Source organism: Delphinapterus leucas, chromosome 6 (genome assembly GCF_059928025.1).
Source record: "Delphinapterus leucas isolate spDelLeu-1000000601 "Yukka" chromosome 6, BTC_Dleu_Yukka2, whole genome shotgun sequence".
NCBI lineage: Eukaryota > Metazoa > Chordata > Mammalia > Artiodactyla > Monodontidae > Delphinapterus > Delphinapterus leucas.
Window position 1 is genome coordinate 93,567,650 of NC_143134.1, and position 13,638 is coordinate 93,581,287.

Here is a 13,638-nt window from a genome sequence, read left to right on the forward strand (position 1 = left end):
AGGTCTCCAGAAACTAGAATATTCCTATATAATCAATCTGCCATAAACAATACATTGTAACTCTATTGTGAATTATAGCTAATAAAAACAAATGAAATCAAGCACACTGTTATGCATTCCGCTTAAAAATTTAAACATACAGATAATAAACTCGCAAAACTGTTTTCATTTGTAGTTTTGAGCAAATGTAAGAAGTAAGTTTACAGTTAAACCCTGGGAATGTTTTGGAAAATGCATAGCCAATTAATAGTAATATGCCGATTTCTAATTTGTCATGATAAAAGGCATTACTCAGAAAATAAAGAACCTATTAGTTCTCACCAATTTATGGGTCTCATCCTGCTGTTTAGAGAGTTTCCACAGAAGGGAAATAATGTTAAGAACTTGCTGCATAATCTGCAGGGATTCTCGTTCTATACCATTTCCAACAGAAGCAGCTAGCTGTGGAGGCATAGCTTCAATCCAGCACTCAATTAGCAATGGAATTATTATCTCAATAAATCCTTTCAGGTTTTCAGGAGATGGCAGGCCTTCATCCACACTGCCTAGTCCTCCAACCAGGTACCTAACAAGGAAAGGTAAGAATAAAAAAATTTTTTAATTTAATTAAAAAATATTATTCCTTGCTTAATTTAAACCTTAAAATATAAAGTACCAGCAAAATGAAGCACCATGAATTGATAATTACATTGATCAACACTAGGAAGAAAAGCAGAATTCTAAGATGACAAAGCCAAAAGACTATAATTTTTTACTTTTCATTAGGCTTTGCTACAAATGAGTAAATTAATAAACTTTGAAATGACTCCTCCCATCAGTAAATAAAATCAAATTATGAGTAACTATATGAAACTACAGAAGACAACTGCATGTCTTCCCACCATTAGCCATCAACGGTCAGCAGTTATAATTCAATATAGGAAAACTGAGTGTGGACATAACTGAAATCCTTCTTACCGTAGCCTGAACTGTGAACTGACATTTGGCTGTGAACCCCCATTTTCATAAACCTGGATGTGTTGCTGGTCGTTGGCATGTTCCTTCCAGTTGATAAAAATGGAGTTGCTAGTGGCATGGGGATTTTCTTTTTGTTCCTGAAGTCCTTCACTTTCTCTCACCCTACTGGATCCATCTGCCAAGGCCTGAAGGAATTTACTGAGTCTCACTAAGACTTTCAGCCTCCACTGCTGAGAAGTGAGTCTCCGATTAGGATTTACAGAAAGCATCCAGGACTGGGATCTGTCTCTATTTACCAGTCCTTTGGACAGCTGCTGATGAGAAATAAGTTCTACAAAATTCTTAAGCAATATACTGCTACGGCCAGTAATTAGAGCTGGGTACTGTTCCAGCAGAATGTCCAAAACTTTTAAAGAGTCCTCCTGAATTCCTTCAGTAATGTGAGTCATGGCACTAGAGAGATGGGCACTTACCAAAGGAAAAAATGGAGAAATTTGTTCAGCTCGTATTTTGGGGGCCAGGAATTGAAGAAGTTGAACTGCTGCTAATCGTACATTAGCATCTTTATCTGTAAACACAGCAGTCACTTCACTTAATATGTTTGAAAGGTGTGCATCAATTATAAATGGGTATTGAGACAAAAGGTCTTTAAGTCCAAGAAGAGCACTTTGTTTAACCCCAGCATTGTAGTGATGCATCTGTGACAGCAAATCCTATAAATAAAAATAAAAACACAAGCTTTAGGCATATACATACACATTATATCATTTTCTAATAAGCATGCTAACTAAAACTATGCTAATAAACTGACACTCCAGTGGGGGTGGGGGGTTGGAGACTGCTTTGGTAAGTATTTCTAAATGTTACTTTTAGAAAAATGAAGCTTTTGTTAAGATCAGAAAGTTTTATCTTAGCATAGCTTTAGCTGAATAAAAGCATAACATAACTTTCAGTCAGAATTTTCTTTCTGAAACTACGCAGGATTAGGCACACTATCATTTAAAATGACAGCATCATTACCACCACTTAAAGACCTACTATATACCAAATATGTATTTATACCTATATTCTACCTATTTTAAGTGGTCTTTCAGAGTGTCTGTGTATTTTATTCAGAGTACAACACTTGGCAATTTTATTTGTGGAATAATTTATATAATCTGTAAAGCAACAATAACTTCAAATACCTTCTGACGTTATTTAACCTTCAGAGATTAAAAAGCAAAACTAGAAAATGTATATCTTCACAAAGATTTGTTCACAAATGTTCATAACAGCATTATTCATAAGAGTCAGAAAGTGGCAACAACCAAATGCCCATCAACTGATGAGTGAAAAAATATGACATAGCCCTGCAGTGGAATACTATTTGACAATACAAAGGAATGAAGTACTGTTCTGATACGTGCTACAACATGGATGAACCTCAAAAACATGCTAAGTGAAAGGCCAGTAATAACAGACATTTCGTATGATTCCATTTATATGAATTGTCTAGAATAAGCAAATCTTTACAGATAGATCAGTGTCTGTCTAGTGAGGGGAAGGAATGGAGAGTGACTTCTAATAGGTATAAGGTTTCTTTCTGAAGTGACAAAAATGTTCTGAAATTAGATTATTGTGATAGTAGCATAACAATGTAAATACATTAAAAACCACTGAATTGTCCACTCTAAAATGATAAATTTTATTATGTGTAAATTACATTTCAATAAAACTGTTAAATTTTTAAGCAAAACCACTGCTCAAATTTCAATTAACTTCACACATTCACTATGAATCTGGAATAAACTACATACTATAAGGGTTCAAAAATGGATAAGACAGGATCCTATCTTAATGTGCTATAAAAACAGCTAAAAAACTGTCACATCAAAAACTTGATGCATCAAAAAGTGAAATACAGAAATTATTTCCAGATGACATATTAAATCATCAAATAAATATACAAGGGAGAAATCACTTTGACTTTAGCTGAGCAAGTCTTTCTGGAGGAAGTGGGAAAGCTGCAGTGGCAACATCAGATCTGGGTAAGAGATAAACTCCAACCTTTAGCCATTAATAAACCCTGAGTTAAAACAACTTTTCACAAAAATATAACATTCTAGATGATTTCAAGGAAAATCCTACTTTATCAAAATAATATTTACGATTTACCTTAATGTTAAGTTTTCTGTTGTTTGTTGGAAGTGTTCCATCCTCTTTGAGCTGGTCAGGCAGATGTATAGTCTTCGTTTTAAAGTTTGTAACTGTAGCATTTTCTAACCTGGGCTTCTTTTTACCAACTTTTAGTTTTACTTTTTGAAAATCATCTTGGCGTTTTCTTTTTTTAGTCATTCTTGAGTGCTATGATAAAAGAATTAATTTAAAAACAATCAACAAAGATAAATCACCTTTAGGAAGTAAAAAAAAAAATCAGTTTAGTCAAGAGATATTTTGGCCATGGAACTTTTTGTCAAGCAATGTTCTAAACAGGACTTTTGGTTGGGCAATGTGCTAAATAGAAAACTTTTGTATACTTCAATTAATATATATACTTCAATTAAAAAAAAAACTTCTGAAAAAATTTTTGTGCCCATAGGATGAGGGGGAGGCAGCACAGAGTTGCTATAGATACACCTTGCACGTGCGGGGAAGCTCCTGGCCCCCAGAAGCCCCCAAGAAACCCTAGCAAAACAAAGTCTGAAAACCAATGTTATTATTTAATGCAGCCTGTAATAGGAAGTTTCATGAACCTAAGCTGGGTGCTTGAAAATGGGTAAGATTCAGATATGCATCAAGGACAGTTAATGAGCATTTCATGAGCAAGGAAAACAAGAGTATGGATCAGGAGTAGGGATAAGCCTGGTATAGGCAAAAATGAAAGTACCAGCACTGTGAACACCAGGAAAAGTTCAGACTAGATATAAACAGTAAACAAAAATGCAGGAGAAAAATCAGTATAAAAGGAAATACAGTGTAACAGAGGAATAAGGAACAAAGACCAGCTAGGCCACTATTATAATAAATAACTCAGGTATAACCCTGTCATCCTGCACTTCCCCCTCTTCACCACATTCTTTGAACTTACATCCAAATCATCCCAATTACACAAAAAATCTTTGATCTGTGCCTCCTACCCATTCCCAGGCCCCTTCTTAAGTCCTTTATCTCTACCCAAGACTGTTAACAGTTCCCCCGCCAGAATTCTTGTCTTGTCTCTAGTGTCTACCCCATGGTCCATTTGGTAGAGAATCACCAGGGGGCTCTTTCTAAACACAGATCCGACCAAAGCTCAGGAGCTTTCAGCTGCTCCTTTTACTCGCTTACACTAAAAACACCTTGTCTTGACATATTCGGTCCTTCCTAACTTCCTCTCCAGCTTTATTTTTCCACAAACTAACCTCTATCTAAAAAAGAGCCTCCTATACCTGGAGTTAGCTCAGCGCTTCTTGAAGCCTTTTCCACACACTACAAAAATACTGAATTCTGCCTTGCACTGTACACCCACTGCAGTACGTATCTCTGGAATAAATAAAACTTCTCCTGATCTGTCATAATTATCTTATCCCTAGCTATTTTTTTTAAGTTACAATGCTACACATGGGAGTCCAAAAAATTTGACTAAAATGAAGGCTTGCATTATTGTGAGATTAATAAAATGGCTGGTGTAAGACCAGACAGCTCAAATTCTAGGAATCCAGAAGCCAATCACCTATGACATTATATCCAAATTCACATGATTGCAAGGTTTTACTACATTAGAGCCCCATGATCTAGGGTTTGGCTACACAGGTTAAGAGCAGATTCAAGACTCAGAGTGACTAGGTTCTTATCCAGACTCTCCCACCTTCTAGCCATAGTTAACCACCGTGCCTCAGTTTTTATCTATAATAAAATAATAATAATAATAATAATGCTTATCTCATACAGTTGTTATGAGGTAGGATGAATGAGGAGCAAATGAGCTCATATCTGTAAAACACTCTGAACTGTGCCTGGCACACTTACAGATATGCTATAAGCACATACATGTATATTTTCTTAGTCTCAGGACCGGTAAATACCAAGCATAATATTAGATGCACCAATAGCTTTCAATTCTCACAAGACCATGTGAAGAAGGTGGTACTAAAACCATTTTAAAGACATCGCTCAGAAAGGTTTTGTCAGTCGCTTATTAAGGAGTTGAAAAGGGATTCACAAACAAGACTGAACTCTGCAAAACCAACTTTATGTTATATATACTGGAACTCAGGTGAGGATTGGAAAAAAGTGGCAAAATGGCTTGCCTTATTTATCCCAATGCTAAATTTTCATCCCACCCACACCTCTAGTTACTCTAGTCTAAAAAATGAGTAAGTGAAAACTAAGGCCCTAATACTCACCTGGTCTCTGTTAATTAAGCAAGCACATTTTGCAAGTTTTCCCTACAATTTTATTACTAGCTAGTACCAGAGATGAAAATAAATGGAAGACATTCAGAAAAATCGATGAATTAACCCTCCACCCCCCAACTCTCTGTGCTATCTTTAGCCACTAACTATCTAATCAGTGTCCAACATACAGTCTACTGTCAAGCTTATGCCATATTACCCACCACTTTGTATTAATCACTCGACCGTTCTCCGTTAGGAAAAGTGGGCTTATCGCCCCTTCGTGACTTTTCAAGCTAGTAAGATTATTTTTATGGTACACAGGGAACATCTTTATACTAGGAACTAAAAGTTCTATTTTCGCTTAAAAATAAAGATTTTTCATAGTACAGCAAATCAAACAGTCCGACTAAGCCACTTTTATAGTAGCTGGTATCGAACAAGAAGGTAGGAGGTCCAGCCTCAGAGGCTGAGCTCTCACATCACTGGATCAGGTGAGCCTCAAAAGCTTTAAACCTGAATTTCATAAACTCCAGCTGCAGGCCTTCTAATTTCAACAAAAGGGAGATTCTAGCCTATCAGGATTTCGACCGAACCGAATCCCAGCTAGTTTGTCTGCCACCTCATTACCTTCCCGATTTCCAACTTCTTTCCCCTGCCAAAAAAAGAATCAAGAAAGCACACTGTACTCGGCCTTTAGTACTTTCCTCTCCAACCCTTTACGCTCACGAGTTCCTCCAAACTCTACCTAGGGGGCCAATCGGAGGCACCGGACTTCCCAAAAAACAAATACCACAGACTGGGGCGACTCGAGAGGGCCGATGGACGGAACCGGCTTCATACAGAGCGCTTAACCGCCCACACCTGGGCGGCGAGAGGGCCGATTAGGAGACGGCTGCGCAACCCCACCCCCAGACTTTGGTCCCGCAACCCAGAAGTGAACACCCCGCGGTTTTAAGAAACTATCTTTCCTGCTCCTTCCGGAGACGGCGGTCAGGACCACAGTCGGGGAATTGGGGCCCAATCAACGTACCCCGGCCTAAAAGTCTCCTAGACCCGAAACCGCGCGAACCCGCCCCGCCCAGTCACTTGAGGCGCTTCAAAAGCCCGCGGGGCGCCCCGCACCCGCACAGCCCCTCTCCGCACCGAGGGCCGGCTCTGCAGGGGCGCAGACTGGCCCCAGCCGGCCCTGCCCGCCTGGGCCGCGGACCGGGGGGCGACGGCCCCACGAGCCGTTCCGCTCGCCGTCCCGCTCCCCGAAGAGGGCCCGGCCAGACCGGCGGCGGCAGCTCACCTGAGGGCCCGGCCGGGACCGGGACACGGAGGCAGGTGGAGAGAGCGTCCGAGAAGGAGCCCACCGGGCGACGGCGTGCGCCACCGGCCTCAGGCTCTCGGTCCCGGAGTGTGTTTTCAAATCTCCTCGTCTTCACGCGGCCGCGTCTCCTTCCGCCGCCCGGAAACCAGGGCCCCTCCCCCGCCGCGCCGCGCTCACGTGACCGCGGCCCGCAGCCGCGCGCAGCCGGGGAGGCGGGAGCGGGAGCGGTAGGCCCGGCCCCCGGAGGAGGGGGCCGGCGCCGAAAGCCCCCTGCGCTCCGGGAAGCCAAGAGAGGAGAGCGCCCGGTCCAAGGACAAAGCTTGGATCCAGGTCCAGCCCTGAGCTTCCCGGGCTGCGTGCGTTTCTGGGGGTTGTCGCCCTGGTTACAGATAGTTGGGAGCATGCCTTTTCTCTCCTCGCTAGACCACTGTTATTCAGACCTGGAGACGTTCAAAGAAGAGTATAAATTGAGCTGAATTGAGAGAGAAAAGTTTAGGACAGCAAGGACCTTAGAATTCCTGGGAACTTTAACCTGGATGGAGCAATTAAGAACTAGTTGACGACAGGGGGCAAAATACACCTAGTAGCTGGAGCCAGAAAGTCTTAGGTGAGGATTTTCCCTAATATTTCAGTTTCTCAGCACTGAGGTTCCTGCTACTGAAGTCAAGTGGGCCCAGGGAAGCTAGAGAGAAATTTAAATGCCTAGAAAGGGGATGAGAAAGCAAAGAGAATGCGTCTTTGGAAGATAGCCTTGTCAAAGACTGGCAGGTGGCATGGAGGGAAGAGCCCCAGGTATGGATTTTAGAACTTGATTCAAATTTGTTTCTGTAGTTTACCAGATTATAAGGCTCAGTAAAGCTGACAAGGAATGAGCCTCAGTTTGCTGGGTAGGGATTCAGAGCAAGGATGTCTGAGGTGGGGAGAGACCCAAGCACTGGGACTAAGATCATGCATATTCTATGATCAGAGACAAAGAGGCAGTCCCAGGCACCCTGGCAATACAGCCATACTACCACAATCTGCCTGTTTTTTGTTTTTGTTTTTTTGCGGTATGTGGGCCTCTCACTGTTGTGGCCTCTCCCGTTTCAGAGCACAGGCTCTGGACGCGCAGGCTCAACGGCCATGGCTCACGGGCCCAGCCGCTCCGCGGCATGTGGGATCTTCCCGGACCGGGGCACGAACCCGTGTCCCCTGCATCGGCAGGCAGACTCTGAACCACTGCGCCACCAGGGAAGCCCTGCCTGTTTTTTAAATAAATTTATTTATTTACTTTCTGTGTTGGGTCTTCGTTGCTGCGTGAGGGCTTTCTCTAATTGCGGAGGCGAGCGGGGGCTACTCTCTGTTGCGGTGGCTTCTCTTCTGGAGCACAGGCTCTAGAGCGCAGGATCAGTCGTGACGCACGGGCTTTGTTGCTCCACGGCATGTGGGATCTTCCCAGACCAGGGATCAAACCTGTGTCCCTTGCATTGGCAGGCAGATTCTTAACCACTGCGCTATCAGGGAAGGCCCAACAGTCTGCCTTGATTCCAACATAAACATACGTACTTGGTAGTCATCAGCATTATGTGGCATTATATGTTATTAAAAGTTATGAGACCAAGTCAGAAGAGGAAAGGTTGATTGCCAGCCAGACATGTCCTCTGAACTCCAGACTCATATCTGACAGCTTTCTCAACATTTTCTTTGGACATCTGCTCTACATCTCAAGATCAATGTGTCCAAAATGGAATTCCTGATTTTCCCCCTGAAATCTAATCTTCCTACAGCTTCATCTCAAATGGCAACTCCATCCTTCCAGTTACTGAAGCCAAGACCTTTGGAGTTTGGGCCTGGCTTCTTTCCTCCCTTCACATCTCACATCTAAGCCATCAGGAGAATCTGTTGACTCTACAAACACATCCTGACTTTCACCACTTAACACACCTCCCTTGCTACCATGATATTAGAAGCCATCCCATGATCACTGTAAAAAGCCTCTGAACAGGTCTCCCTGCTTCCACCACTACAGTCTAGTGTCTTCCCCCTACAGTCTAATCCTAGCAGGGCAGTTGTGTGATTATTTAAAAATCTAAGTCAGATCTTTTTCTCAAAACCTCCCAATAGCTCCCCATTTCTTTTGGAGTAAAAACCAGAGTCATTGATGGCCTCAAACTGTGCCATGTTCTGACACATCCTCTTAACCTCTGGGCATTCCTCCTACCACTCTCTCCTTTTTTGCTCTGCTCCAACCACTCTTGCTTCTTTGCCTGTGGCAAATTGGGCCTGGTGATAATGCAGCTGACAGAAATGTGGCCTGGCTAAAGGAAGCAGGTTTTCAGCAATAGCCAGCTGTTGCCATGAGGGAATGCATATCTCATTTTCAAGAAAAAATCAGAAATCCAGAAGTGTTTATAAGAAAACTGATCTTTAAATACTGGTAAGCAAGTACATCTTTTTCCTGTTTTAAAACACTGGGTGGGGGGCTTCCCTGGTGGTGCAGTGGTTGAGAGTCCGCCTGTTGATGCAGGGGACACGGGTTCATGCCTCGGTCCGGGAAGATCCCACATGCCACAGAGCGGCTGGGCCCGTGAGCCATGGCCGCTGAGCCTGCGCGTCCGGAGCCTGTGCTCCGCAATGGGAGAGGCCACAGCAGTGAGAGGCCCTCGTACCGCAAAAAAAAAAACAAAGAAAAAAAACAAAAAAAAAACTGGGTGGGCCAAATGAAATACTTACAAGCAGGTTGCCAGTTTACAACCTCTGGGGGGTTTTTTTGATTTTTTGGGGGGTTTTTTTTGCCCTAATGATCTCATTTTAACTTGACTACCTCTGTAAAGACCCTATTTGCAAATAAGGTCACCTTCTGAGGTACTAGTGGTTAGGACTTCAACATATCTTTTCAGAAGGACACTATTCAACCCATAACAGTCACCAAGATCTATGTCCCGGGAATTCCCTGGTGGTCCAGTTGTTAGGATTCCACACTTCAACTGCAGGGGGCACAGGTTTGATCCCTGGTCGGGGGACAAAAATTCCACAAGCTGTGTGGGGTGGCCGAAACAAAAACAGATTTGTGTCTAGAAATGTCCATATTTCACCATTTGAACATCTTCTCTTTTTTTGTCTATGCTGAGAAGCATCACAAAATTCTAACTTAAGTAACTTATTACCACACCGTCTACCTAAACTTTGCAGCTTCTCTGTTCTTTATACTGGGCTTCCAGTTAATATTTGCTTTGGAAATAGGATACCACTGCTAAAAAAAAAAAAAAAAATTGAAACCTCTGTTAATCTAATAGACTTGATTTTATAATGTCAAGACAAATAATAAAAGCATAAACATATTAAACTGGCTTTTACATTTCAGAGCTACTACTGACATGGAAAGCAGAGACTCTTTGAAGAAAGGTAAAAAGATGAGTTCAAATTTGGCACTATAACCAGGGACAAGAATTCAAAGTGCATTCTCCAGAAATCTCTTGCATTCTTCCTATATACTAACAAAGAAAGATCAGGAAGAGAAATTAAGGAAACAATCCCATTAACCATCTCAACAAAAAGAATAAAATACCTAGGAATAAACCTACCTAAGGAGGTAAAAGACCTGTACTCAGAAAACTATAAAACACTGATGAAAGAAATCAAAGATAACAGAAACAGATGGAGAGCTATACCATGCTCCTGGATTGGAAGAATCAATATTGTGAAAATGACTATACTACCCAAAGCAATCTACAGGTTCAGTGCAATCCCAGTCAAATTACCAATGGCATTATTCGCAGAATTAGAACAAAAAATTTCATAATTTGTATGGAAACACAAAAGACCCCAAATAGCTAAAGCAATCTTCAGAAAGAAAAACGGAGCTGCAGGAATAAGGCTCCCTGACTTCAGACTATACTACAAAGCTACACTAATCAAGACAGTATGGTACTGGCACAAAAACAGAAATACAGATCAATGGACCAGGATAGAAAGCCCAGAGATAAACCCATGCACATATGGTCACCTTATCTTTGATGAAGGGGTCAAGAATATACAATGGAGAAAAGACAGCCTCTTCAATAAATGGTGCTGGAAAAACTGGATAGATACATGTAAAAGAATGAAATTAGAACACACCCTAACACCATACACAAAAATAAACTCAAAATGGATTAAAGACCTAAATGTAAGGCCAGACACTATAAAACTCTTTTAGAGAAAAACATAGGCAGAACACTCTATGACATAAATCACAGCAAGATCCTTTTTGACCCACCTCCTAGAGTAAGGGAAATAAAAACAAAAATAAACAAGCGAGACCTAATGAAACTTAAAAGCTTTTGCACAACAAAGGATACCATAAACAAGATGAAAAGACAACCCTCAGAATGGAAGAAAATATTTGCAAATGAAGCAACTGACAAAGGATTAATCTCCAAAATTTACAAGCAGCTCATGCAGCTCAATATCACAAAAACAAACAACCCAATCCAAAAATGAGCAGAAGACCTAAATAGACATTTCTCCAAAGACATACAGATAGCCAACAAATACATGAAAATGTGCTCAACATCACTAATCATTAGAGAAATGCAAATCAAAACCACAATGAGGTATCACCTCACACCAGTCAGAATGGCCATCATCAAAAAATCTAGAAACAATAAATGCTGGAAAGGGTGTGGAGAAAAGGGAACTCTCCTGCACTGTTGGTGGGAATGTAAACTGATACAGCCTCTATGGAGAACAGTATGGAGGTATGCCGGGAAGCCTGGCAACAGATATTTTTATTGATGAGGTATCATTGGACCCTATTTGTGCAAAATGAAATTTTTAGTCAAGTTTCTTAGGTAAAGGAACCAGTTCTGGCTTTAAATTAAAAGGGTTTTATTCAGAGAATATTGAGTAACACAGAAAGGCGAGGAAGGATGCTGACCCAGGCTTGTAAAAAAGACGGGAAGGAGGCAGACCAGCCAGGAACTAGGAGTACAACAGCTGTTATACCACAAACTCATTCCAAGACGTAAGAATTGAAAATGAAGAAATAAAATTGTCTACGTTTCCAGATATAATTATATGCCTAAAAAATCAACTGGAAAGCTACTAAAAACAATAAGAGAATTCAAAAAGGGTGAGGCAATATAAAATTAACATTCAGGGCTTCCCTGGTGGCTCAGTGGTTGAGAGTCCGCCTGCCGATGCAGGGGACACGGGTTCGTGCCCCGGTCCGGGAAGATTCCACATGCTGTGGAGCGGCTAGGCCCGTGAGCCATGGCCGCTGAGCCTGCGCGTCTGGAGCCTGTGCTCTGCAACGGAAGAGGCCACAACAGTGAGAGGCCCGCGTATAGCAAAAAAAAAAAAAAAATTTTTAAATTCATATTCTTTCAATCTAGTAATCCCATCCCCCCAGAATTTATCCCATAGATATAAAAGTATCAGTCCAAAGTACATATTTATAAGATATTTATTACAACAATATTTGAGTAACAAAACACTAGGGAAAAAAATGAATATCAATCAAAAGGGGAATAATTGAATAAACTGTGATACATTGACACTTACGGTGCCATTAAAAAGATTCAGTTTCATCTATACCAGTTAATTTGAAGAGGTTTTTTTCGCAATGTATTTTCAGGTAAGGAAAAGTATATATAGTCTAATTACATTGTTATGAAATAAACCAAAAATGTAAACATCGATATATGTCTATACTTCTGTGTGATCACATAAACATGGAGAAAGCTATGAAAAATAACGTCTGAATGTTGTTAGTTACCTGGGAGGAACAGAAGGAAAGAGGGGTGTGTAAACAGCAGAAAGAGAAGATTGAAAGGATGGCTATCAAAAAGTAAAATCAAATAATATTTAACACCCTAATATCAAGCATTGTTTTTTATTTTAACATAGTACATTGCTGAAACCAGGAAATTGAAGTTAGTACAATACTATTAACTCATGTGTAGATCATATTTGGATTTCACCAGTTTTTACTACAAGCATTGATTTTTATTTTTTACAGCTTTATTAAGGTGTAATTGACATACAAAACCCTACACTTATTTAACGTATACAATGTGATTAGTTTGCATATATACATGTACCCGTGATACAATCACCACAAGCAAGGTAATAGACATATTCATCACTTCCAAAAGTTTCCTTGTGTCCCTTTGCTTTTTTTTTTTCAAATTAAAAAGCAATTTTATGGTAAGGACAATTAACATGAGATCTGCCCTCTTAACAGCTTTTAAAATGCAAAACACCAAATTGCTAACTATAGGCACGATATTGTACAGCAGATCTCTAGGACTCATCTTGCATAACTGTAACTTTATACCCACTGGCATCACTCCCCATCTCCTATTCCCCCCATTCCCTGGCAACCACCATTCGATTTTCTGCTTTTCTAAGTTTGACTATTTTCAATACCTCATGTACGTGGAATAACACATTATTTGTCCAAGCACTGATTTTTAAATGCTTACTTAACCATATACCAAAACTTGCGACATTAACACACCCTGTAATAACACACCTGTAAGTCCCATCACAAAGTTCTGAAGAAGGTTCACCTTAAGCAGTGAACTTCAATATTTTGTCTCCTAAAAGCTAAAAAGCGTTTACAAACAACTTATATAAGGAAGTACGTCCTTTAACAAATCTTTTTGAAAAAGTCATGTGATCATCACAGACGTTAAATTGCCAACTTGCAGATCCTACACATATTCATAGTCTCTGTAAATATTTTCCCACATCTCAATGTCGCTTTATCCCTCTCATCAATTCTGCTAAACAGGAAGACTGACAATTTCCACAGCTAGAGAGTGAATAAAGGGCTCTGTAGGGATTCAGATAGGCATCCTTGATCCCACTATGAGAGTCAGAATGTATAACTACCAGACTGATATCCTTATTCCCAAGGATGATAGGATGATCGCTCAAAAGTTTTAACAAATATACAGCTCAGCACCAGACAATCAGCACAGAGGCCAGCTTTAAAATACCAACACAGCCATCTTAGTGCCTCCTAGTTGGACACCAGCCCTGAGG

At 40.9% G+C, this 13,638-nt stretch overlaps 1 protein-coding gene across 3 annotated transcripts in view; it reads right to left on the reverse strand.

Moving 5' to 3' along the window:
• TEX10 (testis expressed 10) overlaps positions 1-6,780 on the reverse strand; it is a 58,627-nt gene extending 51,847 nt beyond the window's left edge. For 2 of the 3 annotated variants that reach the window (XM_089913453.1, XM_022600297.3), the window contains exons 1-4: positions 6,607-6,780; positions 3,115-3,303; positions 958-1,670; positions 322-565 (exon numbers count right to left, since the gene is read on the reverse strand). In XM_089913453.1, the coding sequence (XP_089769579.1) occupies positions 322-565; positions 958-1,670; positions 3,115-3,294 (1,137 nt within the window). In that variant the 5' untranslated portion in view covers positions 3,295-3,303; positions 6,607-6,780. The remainder of the gene's footprint in view (positions 1-321; positions 566-957; positions 1,671-3,114; positions 3,304-6,606) is intronic. The other variant, XM_089913452.1, reaches the window with a different exon arrangement.
• Positions 6,781-13,638: the final 6,858 nt, after the last annotated feature.